Raw genomic sequence first — 23,614 nt, 5'->3', positions numbered from 1 at the left:
ATTGGTAGTTTGATGTACTTGTCAGTCTTAACTTGGCCCAGATTTTTTAGTTGAAAATGACGACGAATTATCTTGTTAGTGTGCCTAAATTGAAAGGACGTGAAAACTACACCGAATGGGCTTTTGCGGCTGAGAATTTTCTGGTGCTGGAGGGATTGTCTGATTGCATCAAGTCGGAGACTGTACCAGCAGAAATAGGAGCAGCAGGTGACGCGAAAACCAGAGCTAAGCTGATCATGACAATAGATTCGTCGCTTTATGTGCATATAAAAAGTGTACAAACGACACATGAGCTGTGGAAGAAATTGAAGAACCTATTTGATGACTCAGGATTCACGAGAAGAATCAGTTTGCTGAGGAGTTTGATTTCAATACGACTCGAAAATAGTGCTTCAATGACTTCGTACGTGACACAAATCATTGAAACAAGCCAAAAATTAAGCGGTACGGGCTTTAATATCAATGATGAGTGGGTCGCATCGCTTTTGTTAGCGGGATTAACAGAAAAATATTCCCCTATGATAATGGCGATTGAGCATTGCGGCATACCATTGACATCAGACGCCATTAAAACAAAATTATTGGACATGGAAGAAAGTGGAAATGGCAAAGACAGTAGCGCTTCCAATTCCAGTGGAGCATTTGCGAGTTATAAGATGAAACGGAATGTTGGTAACACTGAACAGATGTCGAATTATCTTGTTAGTGTGCCTAAATTGAAAGGACGTGAAAACTACAGCGAATGGGCTTTTGCGGCTGAGAATTTCGAGTTATAAGATGAAACGGAATGTTGGTAACACTGAACAGATGTCAAACTTGTCAAAGTCAAAACCAAAAGTCATTAGATGCTACAAATGTAAACAAACAGGACATTATCGCAATCAGTGTACATTTTCGGACAAAAATGCGTCGAATACAAATAAAAATGAACGCACAAGAAGTAACGCGTTTAGCGCCGTGTTCCTGAATGGTGAATTTTGTAAAAGTGACTGGTATATTGACTCCGGGGCGAGTGTTCATCTTACCGCGAACGAAGAATGGTTGTCAAATGTGTCGCGAGATGTTATGATCAAAGAAATTGTCGTGGCAAATAAAGATAAAATACCAGTAGTATGTACTGGAGATGTGCAGATTACGACAAAGACGCATGCCTGTGAATACGATATTACAGTGGAAGATGTATTATGCGTGCCGAAGTTGACTACAAATCTGTTGTCTGTTAGTCAACTTATATCAAAAGGAAACAAAGTTTCATTCAACAATAATGGATGTCAGATTTTCAACCAAGCAGGAGTATTAGTGGCTACAGCGAGTCTGTTGAATGGTGTGTATAAACTAAACATGCCTGAGTGTTGTTCATCGGTTGCAGTGATGGTGTCCAGTGAAGTTTGGCATCGACGTCTAGGTCATGTCAACAGCCAGTATTTGAACAAGATGCAAGATGCTGTACAGGGATTGACACTTGATAGTAAGACTGATATATCAAAGTCATCATGTGTTGCATGCTGTGAGGGGAAGCAGAGCCGCTTACCTTTTCCCAAAGAAGGTAACAGAAGTACTGAGTTGCTACATATTGTGCATACTGATCTCTGCGGACCAATGGAAAACCTATCTCTAGGTGGTTCTAGATACTTTATGCTGTTCATAGACGATTTTAGTCGTATGACATACATTTATTTTTTGAAAAGTAAAGATGAGGCATTAACATGTTTTCAACAGTATAAAGCAGAGGTTGAGAATCAACTTAATTGCAGCATAAAGATCTTGAGAAGTGACAACGGGACAGAATTCTGCAACAGTAAGTTTGACAATTTTTTGAAGTCGCATGGGATCGTACATCACAAAACGAACCCATACACTCCCGAGCAGAATGGCCTCTCGGAACGATATAATCGGACTGTCGTTGAGAAAGCCAAGTGTCTACTGTTTGATGCAGGTCTCGAGAAAAGGTTTTGGGCAGAGGCGGCACACACAGCAGTGTACTTACAGAACAGGACTGTGACTGCATCATTAAATTATAAAACTCCTTTCGAGATATGGACAGGCAGAAAGCCTGATGTAAGTCATCTTCGTGTTTTCGGTAGTACAGTCATGGTACATGTGCCGAAACAAAAGAGATTAAAGTGGGACAGAAAGTCTGATAAATGTATCCTTGTCGGCTATTCCAATGAGGTCAAAGGGTACAGAATTTACAACCCGAAGACTAATGTCATTACTACCAGTCGAGATGTTATAGTGTTGGAGAAGATGGAGACAGAGAGTGATCTGAAGGTACAGGAAAATTGTTCAGATGAAGTGAATATGGTTCCAGTGGAGGAAAAAGACTTGACACCTCAGGAAGATTCACTTGAACAATCAGAGAGCTCGAACACAGATGACAGCAGTGAACTATATGTACCTTGTGAAGAAGACACATTAGATAGCTCTGAGACTGGTACAACAGACAGTGAAGACTCCATTATATTGAACAATGTCAACATAATATCTGGTCCCCGGCGTAGGCAGCAGCCAGACAGATATGGATTTGCAAGTGCTTGTATAAAAGATGACAACATGTTCATGGATGAGATATCCTTGCAGGAAGCTTTGGAAGGTCCAGAGAAAGAACATTGGTTAGCGGCAGTACAGGATGAGCTACAGTCATTCGAGAATCATAGTGCATGGGAACTCGTAGATGTACCAAAAGATGGTACTATAGTGCAGTGCAAGTGGGTGTTACGAAAAAAGTACGATAGTGAAAACAATGTGCGTTATCGTGCTCGTTTGGTCGCAAAGGGCTTCACCCAAAAATATGGTGTAGATTACACAGAAACATTTTCGCCTGTAGTGAGACATACAACCCTTCGACTATTATTTGCATTGTCTGTAAAGTTAGGTATGGATGTTCACCATTTAGATGTCAAGACTGCTTTCTTGAATGGTGATTTAGAGGAAACCATTTACATGAAAATGCCAGATTGTTATAATAGTAGTAGTTCAGATCATAAAGTATTGAAACTTAAAAAGGCCATTTATGGACTTAAGCAAGCCTCTAGAGCTTGGAATAAAAAGGTTGATAATTGTTTGATCAGTAATGGTTACAAAAGGTCAAAAATAGAACCATGTATGTATACAAAGAATATTAATAATTGTAAGACCATTGTGACAGTCTATGTCGACGATTTCTTTATATTTTCCAATGATATAATTGAAACTAATAACTTGAAACAGATTTTATCTAATAATTTCAGCATTAAGGACTTAGGTGAAGCTAAATTATGTCTTGGAATGAATGTAACCTTCAATAAAGATAAAGGATATGTAACTTTGAGTCAGGAAGCTTATATTGATCAACTTTTAAGCAGATTTAATTTAAGTGATTGTAAGACTGTTGATACTCCGATGGAGGTCAAATTAAATGTAAATAAAGGTCCAGTAGGGGCAAATAGTCATGTGCCCTATCAACAACTAATTGGTAGTTTGATGTACTTGTCAGTCTTAACTAGGCCAGATATTAGTTACTCTATAAGTTTTTTAAGTCAGTTTAATAATTGTCACACAAAAGAGCATTGGGAATATGCAAAAAGAGTATTAAGGTATTTAAAACGAACTAAATGTTATGGAATAAAATATTGTAAAGAAGGTAATTCAGAAATAACAGGCTATGTAGATGCTGATTGGGCTTCTAACTCTGAAGATAGGAGATCATATACTGGAATGTGTTTTTTGTTATCTGATGGTGTAATATCATGGGAGTGTAGAAAACAGAAATGTGTAGCTCTCTCTAGCACTGAATCAGAGTATATTGGTCTATCTGAAGCATGTAGAGAAGCATTATATCTTAAGGAATTACAATATGAAATAACCAATAAGATGTACACTATTTGCATATTTAATGATAACCAAGGTGCGCAGAAGCTGTGTGCAAATCCAGCATTTCATAAACGTACAAAGCACATCGATATTAAATATCATTTTTGTTGTGATCTAGTAAGAGATAAAATTGTTAAGGTGCTGTATTTGCCAACAGCTGATATGCCAGCTGATATTCTTACTAAAAGTTTATGTTCAGCAAAACATTATAAATTTATGTTGCTTCTTGGCATAGTTTGTATAGAATAATTTTGTATATGATTGTTTAGTGAATATTGTGATAAGTAGGGGTGTTATTTTATATCGACAATATCACTCATATACAAACTATTTAGTAGCGACATGTAGCAAGATGTGTGTTAGGTTTTGATATGTTCGGTTTTTAAAATATAGTTTTTTTAGTTCTTGTCTGTCGATTCAAGCGTTTTATTTTATTAGAGTTTTAAACTTTTTAAGATGTTATTTTTGTGCTGTATTTTGTCAATGATCATAATTGACAACAAAATAAAACTGCTGTTAACATTTGAGCAAGCTGCACAGGCTATCACAATGATAGATGTGGTTCAGCAGAGTTGTAGTGGAGTATAGTTGTAGCATACTGATGGTTGTGTTGTCTCGTACGTTGTGAAGTAAATGTGTGTTGCGTGAAATAATATTGTGATGGTAATGTAGTTCATCGAAGGATTGTGGTGTTCTATCTGGCATGAGGTCCAGGATAGTAGATATGTGTTCTGACCGGTCAGGAGGACCGGGGCAGTATGGTTACCCTGTAAGGTCAGTGTGGGCTGAGGCAGGATAGTAGTTATTTTGGTATCCCGAGATGAATTACCGCAGTAATGTAGTGTGAGAAATGGCGTACGGGGACGCATGATTGTCAGTATGGCTGTATAGGAGATAACTTGAGTTTATTAAAACGAAAAACGAAATATTCTTAGTCAGTTCAGGTTTCACTTTTTTTTTAACTGTTGAGCTATTGAATCCTGTAAACACCAATAATCGCTTTGAAAAGACAGATGTTGTTTATACAATGTTCGGGTAACTTCACTTTGTTAATATATTGAGGATGCCTGAGGGCCAAGTACCACTTGAAGTTGATTAATGTTTGAAACTTGAGTTTGAGTTGAGTGATAGCGGTGAATCTTAGTTCGATTGGTCAGAGTGTGCCAGTAGTCATTTCGTAGCCGTAGTCCGTTGAAGTCGGTGTCTGCTATAAGGGGTTATGGCTGCTTATAGTAAACCGTGGATGCGCGGTTTTATCGTAGTCCGTTGAAGTGCTATTAGGCGTATCGATAGCTGCTTGTAGTAAACCGTGGATGCGCGGTATTACCGTAGTCCGTTGAAGTCGGTGTCTGCTATTAGGAGTTATGGCGGCTTATAGTAAACCGTGGATACGCGGTATTACCGTAGTCCGTTGAAGCCGGCGTCTGCTATTAGGAGTACAGATAGCTGCTTATAGTAAACCGTGGATGCGCGGTGCGCGGGTGACGCTGGCGGAGGTTGGGTCTTGTAGAGACCATTGGATATGGAATATGGAGTCCGTGGGACTCGGCATTCGGAGGAATGCGTGTGGAACAAACATGAGGTTTGTTGTGGGGCTTAGTGAAAAGCCAGAGTTTGCATTCGGAGGAATGCGTGTGTGTTGTTGGGCTTAGTGAAAAGCCATAGTTGGCATTCGGTGGAATGCGTGTGTGATGATGGGCTTAGTGAAAAGCCAGAGTTGGCATTCGGTGGAATGCGTGTGTGATGATGGGCTTAGTGAAAAGCCACAGGCCTCGGATAAGATTCATGCTCTAGTTTTTTTGTGATACTTTAATAATGATCTTCTGATGACAATAGCAGTGAAAGTGGTGTTTGGTCGCTTATGCGTTACTTTCTTTTAGTAGTAATTTAATTGAAATGATCAGAATTCAATGTTTCATTATTTTAATCAAAATGGTTAATTTCAAAGGGATGAAGTTGGAAATTAATTTAGGATATTCAAATTAAGAAAAAAACCTGTTTACATATGAACTTAAATTTTGTATTATGAGATTCTTTGCTATAGGACGTTTCTTGTACAAATTTCATGATTCTGTGTTCACAAGAAATATCCTGAAGGTATTGATTCCTCGTGTCCCCTGCGAATGTCGAAAACTGCTATCTTTTGATCGACTGTTATAATTACTTTTCAAAGCTTAACGGGACGATGGTATGCGATATGAATTTCAAAGGTCTTGATAGATAGACTGATAGACTTACGGACAACTAAGTGATCTTAAGGATTTAGTTTTTTTCAGTTTTGTGGTTTAAAAGCCTAAAAATTAAATATCAGAGTTTAATTGTAAAAATTTGTCAGGATTGGCCGAAGAGCATGTACTGTGCGAGATGTTTTCTGTGTTACAGCACCCACAAACACGAGGACGTGTTCAGCGCAGGATGGCCGTGTCGGAGACGGTCAATAGCGCGGATGTAAAACGACTCGAAGCACGAGTTCAGGGAGGTGGCAGCACAGTGAAGTTGGCGGCTTACTTCATGCTTGTACCGGGTCGAGCCGGTGAAGGCTCGCCCTCGGGACGGCACTTCACATTCGAACATCGAAGAGTTCGGATCTTCCACTACTAGGAACTGTTAACCTTTTCTTTGCTAGTGTTTAATTTAAATGTGTAACGTAACGGTTATTAAAGTGATTGTATTGTATGGTAAAACTGACATGATTAAAAAGAGCAACTATGGAGTTTCTTGCCGGTTCTTCTCTGTAGATACTGCTTTCCGAATCGGTGGTAAATAAAGAAATGATTGAGTTTGAGGTGTTTCTTTGCTCGATTACCCAACGCAACGCCCACAGCTTGAAAATAGATTCACAATCTACATCTTGCTCCGACATATATATATATATATATATAAAACTCAAAGGTGACTGATATAGTGATCTATCAACACACAGCCCAAACCACTGGACGTATCGGGCTGAAATTTGGCATGCAGGTAGATGTCATAACGTAGGCGTCCCCTAAGAAAGGATTTTAGAAAATTCATCCCCCGAGGGGATTAAATAGGGGATGAAAGTTTTACCATGAAAAGGAGAATGGGCAAATTGGGCCTGAAAGTTGGGCTAAGACCAATACACACGAAATATTGTTTTTGTGATAGATCATTACACATACCTTACGAAAAAAATAAAATAAAAAAATAAATCAACCGGGTTCTTGTACAGTCGAGGCAAAACGTTTTATTTATTTGGCTATTATTTTGCGCATAATAACGGTGTTTTTAATTCGAGTGAAGTAAATATAAATCTAAATGTCACTGGAGTGACTGAGTTTAACCACAAAAAACGTCTAACTACGTTGAATTATAATAAACACGGTATAGGTACCTGTTACAAAACATAATATTAGTGTATTTCGGTTATTAGAAGGCTTAAGATTAGTACGTATTTGTAAGTGAAAGTGAATTGGAGTAACATAAAGATATTGTCATTGTCTTATAACAGTTATTTATTACAGAAAATATTATACACAAAGAAATAAAACTTGATGTGACTGTACAAAAACCCGGTTGATTATTTTTTTATATATATTTTTCCTGTTATGTATGTGTTATGATCTATTATAAAAACAATATCTCATGTGTATTGGTCCAACTCAAGGGTTCAGGCCCAACTTCTATAGTAAAATGCCCATTCTCCTTTATCTTTTTATCTACGCAGGCGAAGCTGCGGGCAACAGCTAGTTGTAATATAATATTACTATCATTCCCCTCTTGGTTTCGCCTGCGAGCTGCGTTTTCTAAAACACATTTATTTTGAACTTCTCTATAAAAAAATTGTATCAAAATTGCGTAGTTATAAAGTTCAAAGGGGAAGACATAGGGAAAGACTGACAGACAGACAGTGGGAATCGACTTTGTTTTAAACTACTTGTAGGAGATCATACAGTAGAGTCAGTAGATCGGTAGAATTTTCTGGTCCTGGAAGAATTCCAACCAATACCCGGATTAGAATTGTGTTATGAAAAGTCGGTAAGAATCCGACATAGCCCACGACTTTTTGAAGTGAAAACTTCTTTAGCGGCGTTGAGCACTTTTTCTGTAATGGGTATAAAATCTTAAACTCGCGTCAGGACACGTGACCTGATCGAAAAAGCGTAAGACGGATACCATTCCAAAATATCAAACATGCTCAACGTTAATAATCAAGTTTTCACTTCTGCCGGCACTCCCGGAGTGCAACCCGTCTTTTTTTTTATTGTATTGTATTGGATAGGGAAGCGCCACGATTGACCACAATCTCGCCTGATGGAAAGATAAGATGTGGTCTAAGATGGTAGTACCACCATAATTCTTTGCTGTAAAAATAATCAAGGATCTAACACGGTACCATAGTTCTCAATAATAATAACTATATGGGAAAAGTTGATGTAACGAGGATGATGGAGCACAAATTATAAAGTTGAAATTTTATTGATAGAAAATTAGTACTTATGATTGTGGACTAAGATATAAAAATTTAGAGGCGGCAAAAATTGAATAGCCTACGGGCGGCAAATCTATAAATCCGCCACTGGATGGTACGCGCTTCTCTAGTAGCTACCGGTTCACTACCGGGAACACAGAAACTCTCCTTCACCAGGGGGTATCTATGCAAGATTTCCCCTCATAAAAATGCCATAACCTTGGTTTTTTATCGTTACTACGTAACACAAATAATAAAATGCAAGTTATTCGATAGTAGATATACATTGTAATACCTAAGATAATATAATACTTTATACTGGTAAAACTACAAATATTTGCATACGCTATTGCCAACAAACAATGTTATCATTTATATAATGGTGAAATATTTGTTTTATTTATATTTACAATTTTAATTTAAACAAATATACATTTAATTTAGGCAAATTTATGTTTAATCAAAGATTTTTACGGTAATTTCCTATTGACCGTATGTGATGTCACGAGTTGTGTAACTTGATAAAGTTCTTGTTAGGAAAAAACGTGAATTTTTGCACAAAATACTTAAGTCGTTTTGGTTCTAAAATTAGCAATTTTAATACGCGAATAGGTTTAAGAACGTATGATTCAACGTGTTACGTGATAAGTAACAACGTGAATCTAGTCCAGAGTTGTTATGTAATTATTATGTTCATACAAAAGGTCTCATTCGTCTAAACTCTAATCTATAAAAATGCCGACATTAATCATAAGTATTAGCACTATTTATTGCAAAAATATAAAAATATTCAAACTCAAAACTCAAACTCAAACATTTATTTATTCAATAAGACTTCTTCTAGAAGCACTTTTGAAACGTCATTACATATTTTTAACATTTACCACCGATTCGGAAAGCAGTATCTACGGAGAAGAATCGGCAAGAAACTCCATAGTTGCTCGTTTTAATCATGTCAGTTTTACAATTTAATTTTACAAAATACATAGGTATGTTACATCATATTATATTATCGTAAGTAATATGCCAAACAAGCGCGGATCCAGGGGGGGGGGTCACGGGGTCATGACCCCCCCCTGGGCTAGGTCCACGACCTAAGTGGACCACTAATTTAACTTTTTTAAATTAACAAATTAATACTGTTCAATACAATGTTTTTATTGAATTTTGAGACTTAAAAGTAATATAGAAAGTAATAGACTTAAAAGTAAACAATGAAATCAATTACAATATAACAAAAATTATAGAAAAAGTTTATTAGGGTCGACCTGTGGTCGTAATTTGAGGACAAATAACAGCCCTCCTATACAAGTGGCTTTCTATTAGCGTAAAGTTCAATAGAATAGATTATGAATGTATGAGATTGACGTAATCAATCGTCGTGGTCGTTGTAATCAAACGTCAATCTCATACATTCATAATCTATTCTATTGAACTTTACGCTAATAGAAAGCCACTTGCCTAGGGGGGCTGGTTTTTCGATTAAAAAAAAAACCATAACTGCGGACTAAAGTGTAATGGTAAAGTTGTATGTAATTAATTTTTTTTCTACAACTTTTGCTGTTACACTTTTCACACAAAACCTCAAATATCGAAATATCCCAGTTCGTGGATAAGACATAAAATAACAATTTTTTTTCAGATGAACACTATAAAATACAGTCGTATTTTATAGTGTTCATCTGAAATAATATACATACATAATTTGACTAAATTACAACAAATAAAACCGGCCAAGTGCGAGTCGGGCTCGCGCACAAAGGGTTCCGTAGCAGCAAATATAATAAATTACAGTTAAATCAACCTATCTCAAAAACTATAAGAGATACTTTGATCAAACCAAAAATCGTTGAAAGAGTTAATTAGCATGCATCACCTCTATTTTTTTTAGAATTTTATACCCCGTAGTTATAAAAATAGAGGGGGGGGGACATACTTTTTACGACTTTGAGAGCTGATATCTCAAAAACCGTTCACTTTAAGAAAAATGTTTTTTAGAAAACTTTATATCATTTTAAAAGACCTTTCCATTGATACCCCACACGGGTATGTACATCGAAAAAAAAAATTTCATCCCTCAGTTACATGTATGGGGGGCCCCACCCCCAATTCTTTTTTTTACTATTTAGTGTCATATTTTTGTAGCGGTTCATACAACACATATTCCCATCAAATTTCATCACTGTAGTACTTATAGTTTCCGAGTAAATCGGCTGTGACAGACGGACAGACGGACAGACGGACAGACGGACATGACGAAACTATAAGGGTTCCGTTTTTGCCATTTTGGCTACGGAACCCTAAAAATCGGCCAAGTGCGCGTCGGACTCGCGCACCGAGGACTCCGAGCAAACATATTTTTTCATTATGTTGTATCTTACAATTTTGTTTAAAGGATTTTTTTCTTTATCTGTGCTTGTAGTGCTTGTAAGTCGTTGTGTCGCTGTGTAAGTCGTTGCTTTTAACCAAATTTCAAGACTGTGTTCACGGGAAGTACCTTGTAGGTTTTGATTGATGATTCCCTTGCAAGTAGTTGCGAATTACAGAATATGCGGCTCTAATTGCTTTTTCTTCAGATTGCGTTGACATAGAATTTGAATTAAATAACAGATTTAAGTTATTATAGACCTGAGTTCTGATGTGAATATCAATTAAATACATGTAGACGTTCATGAGTAAAGGGATTGTAAGTTTAAAATTATTTAAAAATATATTTTTATTTAATTTAATTAAATAATTAGGGTTTTCGCAGTTATTACTACATCTGTGCTATAACACGATACTTTTTACTCAATTTCAAGACTGTGTTTACGGGACAGGGTGCTCCATGCAGGTATTGATTCCCTTGCTAATGTCGAAATCCTACGGTCTACGGTCCCTTGATGCTGTGAAAATTTCAAACGTTTTAGCCAACGCAATCAAAAGATGCAGCTGTAATTGCTGAAATATTTCGACACTCCCTAAGAAATCAAAACCTACAGGGTAGTTCCCGAGTACACAGAGTCATGAAATTTAGTACAATCAAACGTCTTATAACGCAGACTAGCTTACCGCCCGCGGCTTCGCCCGCTTTCTCTAAAACCTTATAAATTATATGCTATTCCTCTTGAATCACTGTATCTTTAAAAAAACTGCATCGAAATTCGTTGCGTAGTTTTAAAGATTTAATCATACATAGGGACATAGGCACAGAGACAACGACTTTGTTTACTAATTGCGAAAAGCATGAATTTTTCCTTAGATTATAGTTAATATAAAAAAATATTTTAAAAATTTTTTAACTTACAACCCTGTTACTCATGAACGCTGACATGTACATATTAACTTGATATTCATACCAAAAACTCAAGTCTAAAATACCTTTACGCTCTATTAAAATCAAACTTCTATGTCAACGAATCAGAAGATACAGCCGTAAATGCCGAAAAATTTCGCAAATTTCCACATTCGCAAGAGAATCAAAACTCAAAACCTACAGGGTACTTTCCGTAAAAAAAGCAACATCTTATAGTACAGATACAGGAATAATTGCAAAAAATATATATTTTTCAAGTTTGTCTGCCTGTGAAGACCCTTTTTCTCAGGAACGCGTGGAGGTATCAATCTGAAATTCATACCGAATACTCAAATCTATGGTTCCTTATAGCTGTGAAAAAATCAAACTTATAAGCCAACGCAATCAAAAGATACAGCCATTTATGCCGTAAATTATCGCAAATTTCGACATTATCGCAAGGGAATCAAAATCTATAGGTATTGTACTACTTCCTGTGAACACAGAGTTCTGAAATTTGGTTAAAAGCAATGTCAGCACAGATGGAGGAAAAATTGCTAAAACATATACATTAAACATTTCATGCTTATCAACATTCGCAAGTGTTGCCAGGAATCAAAACCTACAGGGTACTTCCCGTGAACACAGAATCTAGATATTTAATCTTTATTTAATAGAAACTTAAGTCTTATAGCACAGGAAAAGTTTTAAGTCTCATAGGAAAAATCGCAAAAAGCATAAATTTAATATTAAAATTTAAAACATATAAAAATGTTTGTACGGAACTCTTGGTTCGCCAATCCGACTCGCACTTGACCATTTTTTTTAAATCTACGTATCAATTAAATTACCAAAATATAGCTTTTGAAAATTGACCACGTCTATGTGACCCCCCCCTGGCACTAAAGCTGGATCCGCCCTTGATGCCAAAGAACTGTCCTGTGGTTTTTACGCGATAACCGTCCATGGGTTTTTATCGTCCATACCTATATTTGGAAAGCGACATGTCATAAATACTAAAATAGAAAAAAGCTTGTAAAAATAAATACACCGACAGAGTTAAAACCTTGAAGCTGTAAGAGTATTCATGAATAGGTACACGGTTTGGGAAAATTGGTTAAAAGGCATGTAACACGTCTTATTATTTTTCAGATCTCAATAACTACTACCATTCCCAAACGTCATAATCCCTTGCACAGCACGAGCTGCAAATTGTCTTTCATCGGGCGTATATTATTATGTATCACATTATGTATGGGAAATAAGCTAACTTGATTTGACTGGACTAATTTTATGTTCACATCTTTTAGTTGTTGCGCATCGATTCTTAAAAACCGACAACACACTTGTACCTGTATTTTAAAACTTTCTATTTACATTTTCAATCGACTCAAAAAAGGAGACGGTTCTCAATTTGACTGTATTTTTTTAAAATCGTTAATACGATCAACGATAGAACTTTTGACAGAGTAGACTGATTTCGATAATTCTTTTCTTATTCTTCAGTTCTGAAATTAGTAACAGGAACAGAAATCTATTCAGAAAGAACGTCTTTTTGGGCAGCCAAGTCTTTTTTTTTAGGCACAGATAAAAATATATGATAATACTAAATTATACTAGTAGTATATGCATGGTGTCTTCGTTCTCGACTCGATGCGTAGTAAAGTTACATATTGCACGCCTCATAAGCGAAGCGTTGAGGTGGGTACTACTGTCACTTCGCGCAAAACATCTGATTTTTCAAACTTAAAATGTCTTTATGTATCATACATTGCACTTGTAAGATAATACATACACACACATATTAAGAAAAAACACTATTTTTAACGTTCATGATATTTTTGATGTCATTTTTGTTATTTAAACTAGTTAAAAAACAGTTTAAAGAAGTTCTGTCTTGGACGTCCGTGTGTCTGTATGTGCGGATCCCTTTTCTTGTTAACACGATAGCGACCGAAATACTTTACTAATCGAGTCTTTTTTTTTCTCTTACGCTTGAGTATGCTCAGGAATAGAACCCTTTCATTTTTCAGGGTCTGATTCGATGTGGTTTAATTGTTATTAAATAAACAAAAATAATAATTAATAAATATTTATTAAAAATTAAATTATGAGGCGTGCACTTTTGGATTTTCCAAATTATTTTGTAATCTGCGTCCTTGTCCATATACATATATTATGTGGCTATGTACACTGTACAGACATCTGGTTGTATCTGCTATTATTACAAGTAGACTGGGGTAGAAGCCTTTAAAAATAATGAAAAGATAAAAAAAATCGCAGTCGGATGAAACCCATTAGAAAAGGAGGGGAATATGATGAAAATAAAAGGAAAAATAAATTACGGTCAATCCGAGTTCGGGAAGTGGGAGGGGGGAGCTTTTAAGAGAAAAAAATGGTTTCTCCTGATTTCCGACAAAACTACAAGTCCTATAGAAAAAAGTTCAATGGCAAAGTTGTAGGTAATTAAAAGTTCTACAACTTTTGTATTCACAATTTTTTCACATAACCTCAAAATTTAGGTGAAAAATTCAAAAAACCAAGTTTTTGGTCTTTTATTTTTATCTACTTCAAAATTTATTTTTTTTCTACGAAATTTGGTGGAAATTTACTTTATTATGTCCCAAATACACTAATTTATTTGATTGAAAATATTTATTTCTTCGCCTTATTTTGAATTAATACCAAAAAAACAACCTAATTTTCAATCGAAAAGTCACCCGTCAAAATATCAGCTTTTTTCAAAAACTTGGGGTGCCTTTTATTTATTGAAATCTCTACTTTCATATGGTGTAAAAAAAATAAACACCACCATAGTAAATGTTCTCAGGAAATGCATACAAACAGTGTGATAATGAGCTTTTACTAAATCAGGCACACTTCTTGAACTCTATATCTTCTCTTGTATCGGCTTTTCGGTAATATTTCAAAAGAAAAATAATTATCTGTTCTAAGTTTAATATTTTACAGCATATTCAAAAGCAAAATGATGTCGATAAAAACATTTCAGGTAGTTCGAGAAGTGTGCCTGATTTAGTAAAAGCTAATTTTCACACTGTTTGTATGCATTTCCTGAGAATATTTACTATGGTGGTGTTTATTTTTTTTACACCATATGAAAGTAGAGATTTCAATAAATAAAAGGCACCCCAAGTTTTTGAAAAAAGCTGATATTTTGACGGGTGACTTTTCGATTGAAAATTAGGTTGTTTTTTTGGTATTAATTCAAAATAAGGCGCAAAAATAAATATTTTCAATCAAATAAATTACAGTGTATTTGGGACATAATAAAGTAAGTTTCCACCAAATTTTGTAGAAAAAAAATAAATTTTGAAGTAGATAAAAATAAAAGACCAAAAACTTGGTTTTTTTTATTTTTCACCTAAATTTTGAGGTCATGTGAAAAAATTGTGAATACAAAAGTTGTAGAACTTTTAATTACCTACAACTTTGCCATTGAACTTTTTTCTATACGACTTGTAGTTTTGTCGGAAATCGAGAGAAACCATTTTTTTCTCTTAAAAGCTCCCCCCTCCCGCTTCCCGAACTCGGATTGACCGTAATTTATTTTTCCTTACATTTTTATCATATTCCCCTCCTTTTCTAATGGGTTTCATCCGACTGCGATTTTTTTTTGTTACAAAAATTATCTACTCTAGTCTAAAGGATGATATCTATACTAATATTATAAAGAGGAAAAGTTTGTAAGTATGTATGTAAGTATGTATGTATGTATGTATGGTTTTCACGCAAAAACTACTGGACCGATTTCAAAAATTCTTTCACCATTAGAAAGCTGCATCTTTACTGAGCAACATAGGCTATATTGCATTTTCAAAAAAATTAGAGATCCTTACCAAAAATGCAATAATGTAACCCAAGGTGTAAAAAAATCCTCAATAAAACTTCTGTCATCGCGTGCGCTGCGGAATCTATTGAAGATAGAACAAAAAAATGTTCTACAGTATTATAGAATGGATCAATATCTACAAGAAAGTCCGCGATACCATATGTCCATCTTCAGTAGTTATGTTACTACAACAACTTTTTTACGTTTTCAAAGTAAATAGAAGTGCCGACAGTAATCAAACCATGTTATCCATACACATATATTAATCCTTATCCCATTAAATGATGTTTTATTACAGACTGTTTCAATACCAGCAAAATACTTTTTAAATGAAAAGAATTGGATATTCCATTCAAAAGATATAACGAATTTTTAAAAGTGTCAATCTACAGAAAATAGTAGGTATACTATTCGAGCAGGCCGTAGTGCGTTGGTCACGGAGGAATTCTACCAATATGCGTCTTGACGGAACACAGTGGGGTTTTGGTCGGTAGGAATCCGAGATAACCCACGGCCCCTCCCCTGGAGGCCGTGGGTATCTATGAAAGATTTCCCCACTAAAACAAAAAAAAAGGCCGTAGTGCGGGACGGGGTAAAGGTGATTTTCATGTGATTAAAAATTAAACCTATAGTAGACTTTTCACTGTAACGATATCGCTATCTATGCGGGTGAAACCGCAGGGCATTGCTAGTTTGATATATTATTGTCTGCAAAATATCAAATGTCATCATTGTGATGGACAAGAAAATCTTTCACATTACATATTACATTTATTATGATAATATAGACAATACGTTTTAAGATAAAATCGTCTGCTTCAGATTACCAACTAAATCGTGTGTTTTCGTGAATACGATAAAAGTCCACTTGACTTTGTCTGAAAATGTTGCTATCCTTGCTTTTTTAAAAAATGCATGATTTGCAAAAACTGGTCAGATAATCTTAAAATAAATGTTGGTTTAAAAAACACGTAGATAACTCATAAAATTATTGTATTGTCACCAATACTTGTACGCCTATTTGTACGACTTTAAACTGTAAGTATACAGAAGTCGGCTGAATACAATATCTATAAATAAAAGAAAGTCGTGTTAGTTACTCAACTTATAACTCAAGAACGGCTGAACCGATTTAGCTGAAAATTGGCAGGGAGCTAGCTTAGAGCCAGAACTCAGAAGAAGGACATAGGATACTATGTACCACGTATAATATGTACCACGGGCGAAGCCGGGGTGGTCCACTAGTTTAACATAATATAATGTATAAAGGTACTTTGTTTTATTGATGGAACTGCTTTATTAAGTTAAAAAATTTAAAGAAACGCACAATTCAGTAGGTCCAACTTTATTTCGATTAATATTACAAAAAACCAGGACCGGTTGATACAAAGTATAAATTATAATACCTGTCGATGATGTATCGGAACCGGTCTTAGATTTTTTGTAGCTTTTCAAACCACTAAACAGAAAGTTCCATCGAAAAATGTAATTTTTCGAACCTAAAGTATGTGAAGCTTTTGCACCATTATAACATTGCGAGAGTATAAAATAATTTGCGGTAAGTACGCCCCGGCGCGGCTTCGCCCGTGGTACATATTTCGCAATAAAAGGTAGCCTATGTTCTTTCTGAGGGTCTAAAGATTATCTGTGCCAAATTTCATCAAAATCGGTCCAGTAGTTTATGAGCCTATTAATTACAATCAAACAAACAAACAAACAAAGTTTTCCTCTTTATAATATTAGTGTAGAAAAATACTGCTTCATTGCAATTAAAAAAACTCCAAATACGAATGTTATATTATTTCTCGATAAGTTGGAACATCTTATCTTAATCTTAATCTTATCTTATCTTAATCTTAATATCTTAATTCTTAATACTATTATAAAGGCGAAAGTTTGTAAGGATGTATGGATGTATGGATGTATGGATGTATGGATGTATGGATGTTTGTTACTCTTTCACGTAAAAACTACTGAACCGATTACAATGAAATTTAGCACACATATAGAGGGTAACTTGGATTAACACATAGGATAGGTTTTATCCCGGAAATCCCACGGGAACGGGAACTATGCGGGTTTTCCTTTGAAAACGCGGGCGAAGCCGCGGGCGGAAATCTAGTTCTCCATAAAGGAGGTAATCTATACAAATATTATAAAGAGGAAAGGTTTGATTTTTTGTTTGTTTGTTTGTTTGTATGAATTGAATAGGCTCCGAAACTACTTGGCAGATTTGAAAAATTCTTTCACTGTTGGAAAGCTACATCATTTCTGAGTGACATAGGCTAGGTTTTATCCCGGAAATCCCACGGGAACGGGAAATATGCGGGTTTTTTTTTTGAAAACGCGGGCGAAGCCGCAGGCGGAAAGCTAGTCCACTTATATAAATAAAAAGATTATAATTAACTAGTGATTTATAGAAAACTAGCTGTGCTTTGCTCCCGTTGGTCTTAGCAAGATGATAAATGGGCTATCTAACACCGAAATAATTTTTCAAATCAGACCAGTACCTAGTTCCCGAGATAAGCGCGTTCAAACAAACAAACAAACAAACTCTTCAGCTTTATAATATTAGTATGGATGTTGAAAGAAAATCAGACAACACTCGTTGAAAACTGCAATAAAACGAATCAACCATCAGGTGTGAACATATCATAAAAAATAAGGTGAACAATGCTTTACTATTTCTTTTATTTCTACAAATACAATGCACTCGGCACTCATTCGTTTGTCTTTTAATTAGACGATAAGACGATATTAATCTTTTCTTTTTCATTTCTATTTAACACCTGTACATCAACTTTGAATTAATAGACCGAAAATGATTTAACTCGAAAGCGCACTGTACATTTTTTACTTTTCTACTGTCTACAGTTTTATCTTGATTAAATCTTTAATTTTATAGAAGATTAGGTAATAATGAATTATTTAAGAGTAACTTTTGTTATTTTTATAATTGTTTATCAAATAAATTGTGAAGATTATGACGAAGAAAGTAATGATAATACAAGCGCATCAGTAGATTCGGAAAGTAATGAAGTTTACAATAGTAGTGTTTGGGAAAAACCAAAGAGAGTTTTAACTAAGGAGATAGTTAGCGAAAAGAAGAATAGTGGTAAGTCCTTATTATATTAAGTCCATGTCCCCGAATAATAGTAAGTCCTTATAGTATTAAGTGAAATCCCATGTACCTTAGTGGGGTAAAGGGCAGATGCATTATGCATCTGTTTCACTGATCGATTTTCTTTAGGGACAAGTAGGTTAGCCTTCTGTGTCCTGCCAGACCGAGAAATATTTTTCTTCGTCTCCACCGGGAATCGAACCCAGGATCTACGCTCATGCGTCAACCACTGTATCAAGGAAGCAGTCATTTGAATTATTTTTCTATTAAACTAGTCACATATTTAGATATACATTAATGTATGAGCATATTAATTAAAATGACGATCAAAGGTTGATACTTAACCTAATGTTAATTCACGTTTATACATTGTTTATACCTCTGCTCATTAATTTTTACTCAATACATTTTTTGAACATTTATTTATATTAATACAGCAATATCCATAATAAACGAAAAATTTTCCTAGAAATAAGTCTGGTCAGACGATGAAAAATGTGATTTACATCCCTAGTTATTTTGAGTTAACTATGGAATTTCTTGCCGGTTCTTCTCCATAGATACTGCTTTCCGAATCGGTGGTGATGTTAAAAAATGTTATGACGATTCAAAAGCACCTTTATAAGAAGTCTAATTGAATAAATAAATGTTTGAGTTTCATTTATTTCCCATTCTGCAGTTACAAATCCACCAAAGGTCATGAACAGCCAAAACATTAGGAACTCCAGCTATCCCTTTTCCGTCTCAATTCAGAAGAAACAGTCGCACTACGCATCTGGTGCTCTGATTGACTCCAAATGGATACTCACAGCTGCAGGAGAGTTTTATAAGTAAGTCTATGTATATGCAGTCTAGCTTTTGTAATATATTGTACTAAGACAAAATCAAAATAAGTGTGCACTAAATAATTTGGTCCAAATTATAGTACAGAACAAAGAAATAACATGAATAACAGTGTTTAAGCTGAACGAAAGAGAGGCCTACAGATAACTTAAGTAGTCTAAGGTTGGATTTTGTAATAGCTGTCTAGCATTGTCCGACACCGGAAATGCTAGACAGCTATATAAGCTAGTTAATATTTATTTGATATTTATGTAAATCAGAGCCAATTTAATGTTTTGTGGACATACGGAGCGACATAATCGACTTCCGACTAAACTCCTTAAATAAAGAAAAAAAATGTGTGCGTGTACTAGAGTACACACGTAAGAAGTGAAAGTTCTTTATGACCTTATTTTTCAAAAAATTATTGACTATATGCAACTTTACAGAAATATGTCGAATCACGCGTGGTAGGGATAAGAAAAAGATGGCGCGTAACGGAAAAATGTCACGCGTAACGAAAAAATGTTACACTAAATTTTTTTCCAACCCCGATAAAAAAGTTTCACTTCAAAAAAATCACGAATAACGAGGTTTACCATGATGTCTTCCAGTGTGGTCAATGACAGATAAGTCACTAACTATTTACGGCTAAACGCACAAACAACATACTGGAAATAATACTCCTGATAATAATTGATAACCCCCTGTGTGGTCTTTTCGCTAAAGAAGTGAAATATTAATATTATTGCACGCCTCATAAGCGAAGCGTTGAGGTGGGTACTACTGTCACTTCGCGCAAAACATCTGATTTTTCAAACTTAAAATGTCTTTATGTATCATACATTGCACTTGTAAGATAATACATACACACACATATTAAGAAAAAACACTATTTTTAACGTTCATGATATTTTTGATGTCATTTTTGTTATTTAAACTAGTTAAAAAACAGTTTAAAAAAGTTCTGTCTTGGACGTCCGTGTGTCTGTATGTGCGGATCCTTTTTCTTGTTAACACGATAGCGACCGAAATACTTTACTAATCGAGTCTTTTTTTTTCTCTTACGCTTGAGTATGCTCAGGAATAGAACCCTTTCATTTTTCAGGGTCTGATTCGATGTGGTTTAATTGTTATTAAATAAACAAAAATATTAATAAATAAATATTTATTAAAAAAAAATTATGAGGCGTGCACTTTTGGATTTTCCAAATTTTTATTCTTCGTTTTATTGCCAACTAAATGCTCTTATGTCGTACTTTATTTTTTTTAATTTTATATAGAAACCGTACAAATAACATTTACATCAAAAGAAGAAAAAATATTCCACCAGAAACTACGCAGTTGGTAATTTTGTTTATTCCCAAAGAGAGTTGATAACTGAAAGATATTTAAAGAACTAGCTTCCGCCCACGACTTTGTACGTGCATCCCCGTTTTTCCCCGTTCCCGCAAGAATTTCGGGAAGTCCTTTCTTAGCGGATGCCTACGTCCTAACATCTACCTGCATACCAAATTTCAGCCCGATACGTCCAGTGGTTTGGGCTGTGCGTTGCACTAGATCAGTCACCTTTGAGTTTTATATATGTCTTAACCTCGAATTCATGAAATTTTTCCGGGAAAATTGATCTCTAGGAGAGGTGATATAAATTGGCCTCCACGCAGCCCTGATTTAACTCTCATGGACTTTTTCTTGTGGGGGTATCTTAAATCTAAAGTGTATGCCAACAACTTCTCTAGAGCATTTAAAAGAAAATATCCGGCACGAAATGGCAGCCATCACTGTGTCTACCTGCCGAGCTGTCATAAATACTGTAATTTTACTGCTCGATTAAATGAGTGCCGTGAACGCAATGGACTGCATTTGGACGATATTATTTTTAAGAAATAAATTCCCATATTATGCACTTTAATAATTAATAAACATTTTTTCAATACACCGCTTACTTTTTTTTTATTCATCCACAAAATATAAACTTTCTTTTGAGACACCCTGTATTAAGTTTGTTTAAAAACTGTCAAAATCGTGATAAACGTACCAGGTGAAGCTAAGATATTAAGCTTGTTAAATACAAAGAATTAACTTCCTATTTATATAGCGACGCTTATCAGTCTTAATTACCCAAATAGTATAGCTAGCTGTGCCCCGCGGTTTTACGCGCAGTTCTCCCCTCCTCTTGGTCTTAGCGCGATGATTTATACCCTTCCACGATAAATGCATCTATCTAACACTGTATATTAAAGAATTTTTCATCATATATAATTTTTCACATATAGAAAGTATTTTTCAAATCGGATCAGTAGTTCCTGAGATTAGCGCGTTAACAAACAAACTCTTCAGCTTATTGGTATAGATTATATTCCTCGTTCCAGCGTTCGTGAATCCATCAAACTATTTCGAGCTCGTCTCGGCTCAGTGAATTGCAAGAAAGGAGGCATTTTAGTAGCTCTAAAAGGTGTCGAAGTTCATCCTCTGTACATGTATAAGGAACCACAATACGACATTGCTTTAATAAGACTAGCGCAGCCCGTGGCTTTCACTGAACACATGAAACCTATAGCTATATCATCAGCGGTGGAAATTGCTTCTGGAAAGTTCTACACGACGTATTGGCCAAGGCTTATTGTGAGTAAAATATTATGTGTATTTAAATACAATATTGAGTGGTTTTATCTTTATTATTCGTAATTAACTCTACTTAAGAATTTCCATTCATAAAGTGAACTTCTTAAGGTTTTTGCGACAAAAACTATTTTAATAATATGTTTTAAATTAGATCCGATATCTTGCTATTATATTTTGAAAACATTATATCATTTTTACGTGACCTAATAAGCTTTTACTTAATTTGTACAAAACATTTTTCCAAACAAAAAACTCCTGTCCACGTAAGTTATGGCTAACTCCTAAAGACTTTTCTGACATCACAGGTCAACAACCAAGTTCTGCCAGCATCAGCGAAAGAAAGATTAAAACACAACAGCATGCGAGTGTCCACACAGAAGCATATACCTTGGAAGAAGTGCCACAGAATACTCTCAAACTCGAACAAGAGTCTGGAACATTCCACGTCATGTTTGGAACCCATTGTGACCCATCACAGCCCATGTATTGTAAGTATTATTTTAATTTATTACACGCCCATATTATTAGCTTCTGTAGGTATGTCTGCTATCGACAGATTTAATGTAACTTCTTATATTTATCAAGCATCGATGACAATACAATTATTTCATCTTATTTATATATATTTTTTAGTCTTTAATTAAGTGTATTTATTCTTGTCATAAAACCAACAAAAATAATTTGATCTATTAAAAATCGTTTATTTAAAAACTTGAAATGCTTTATGGCGCAGTTTCAAAGGAGAGAAAATATTCTGTTTGCAAGTTGTACTTTATGAATTCGCGAAGTTTTTTTTATTTGTTTTTATTTTCGAATAAACAGACTGATAACATGTCTAGACATAAATACAAAATGCCATGTCAGTCCACACTTACTTTATCCGTAATCCGTGTACGATAAATAGCAGATACATAGACTAGTGATTAGTAGAGATAAAAAAGCGTGTGAGCTAAGCACACGTGTCAGAAATGAAAACTCATAGATACCAAAATCGTCGCGTCACTACATGACGTGACGGTATTGCCATGACGCGACCTTGAAACAGTCTCAACGCGCCTAAAGAAATTTCACTTCAAAAACAACACCCTAAATATTTCTGGTTCTGGTCCTGGGTTCGATTCCCGGTGGAGACGAAGAAAAAAAATTCTCGGTCTGGTAGGAATCAGAATCACCTACTTGTCCCTAAAAAAATCGATCAGTGCAACAGATGTGTATGCATCTGCCCCTTACCCCACTAGGGAACATAGGACTTAACTTTAAATATGTATTTTACAGCCAGACGTCGGAGCTCCAATTATAGCAGATGACACTCTCTGGGGCATCACTTCAGGGTGGATATCTGACACATGCCTCAACCATCCCAGTCCGACGTTATTTACTAGAGTCTCACAGGAAAATACGCGGTTCTGGCTTGATTCTATTATATTGGAAACTTAATTGGAGATGAAGCAAATTTATTAGTTCAAGGATGATTATCAAATCTCTGTTTCGAAAAAAAACCGGTTGTTTGCTCAAAACGGAAAGGACAAAAAAGAATCGAACCTCGTCTGTTTTTAAATATATTTTTTTTTCATTTTTTCTACTTGTTAGTAGTTAGTTAGTTAAATAATTTTATGTTAATTGTAAAATACTAGTGAG

At 35.1% G+C, this 23,614-nt stretch overlaps 1 protein-coding gene across 1 annotated transcript; it reads left to right on the top strand.

Moving 5' to 3' along the window:
• Positions 1 to 19,228: 19,228 nt before the first annotated feature.
• On the top strand, positions 19,229 to 23,509 carry LOC149897414 (serine protease 27-like). Its single transcript, XM_090116055.1, has 4 exons — positions 19,229 to 19,359; positions 21,724 to 21,976; positions 22,282 to 22,464; positions 23,252 to 23,509. The coding sequence occupies exons 1-4, from the start codon at positions 19,229 to 19,231 to the stop codon at positions 23,411 to 23,413; spliced, it is 729 nt and encodes a 242-aa protein (XP_089972181.1). The 3' UTR covers positions 23,414 to 23,509.
• The last annotated feature ends 105 nt before the right edge of the window (positions 23,510 to 23,614 follow it).

The sequence above is a fragment of the Colias eurytheme genome, chromosome 25 (genome assembly GCF_061535395.1).
Source record: "Colias eurytheme isolate Ceu_HAF_F1 chromosome 25, ilColEury1 Martin Lab GWU primary, whole genome shotgun sequence".
NCBI lineage: Eukaryota > Metazoa > Arthropoda > Insecta > Lepidoptera > Pieridae > Colias > Colias eurytheme.
This window is presented reverse-complemented; position numbering and strand designations above follow the sequence as displayed.

Bases quoted from the DNA above. Each gene is read 5' to 3' on its own strand.
- LOC149897414 (XM_090116055.1), top strand. From the start codon at position 19,229: ATGAACAGCCAAAACATTAGGAACTCCAGCTATCCCTTTTCCGTCTCA. The intron at 21,977-22,281 runs GTGAGTAAAATA...CTGACATCACAG, and splicing joins CGTATTGGCCAAGGCTTATT to GTCAACAACCAAGTTCTGCC. The intron at 22,465-23,251 runs GTAAGTATTATT...TGTATTTTACAG, and splicing joins CCCATCACAGCCCATGTATT to CCAGACGTCGGAGCTCCAAT.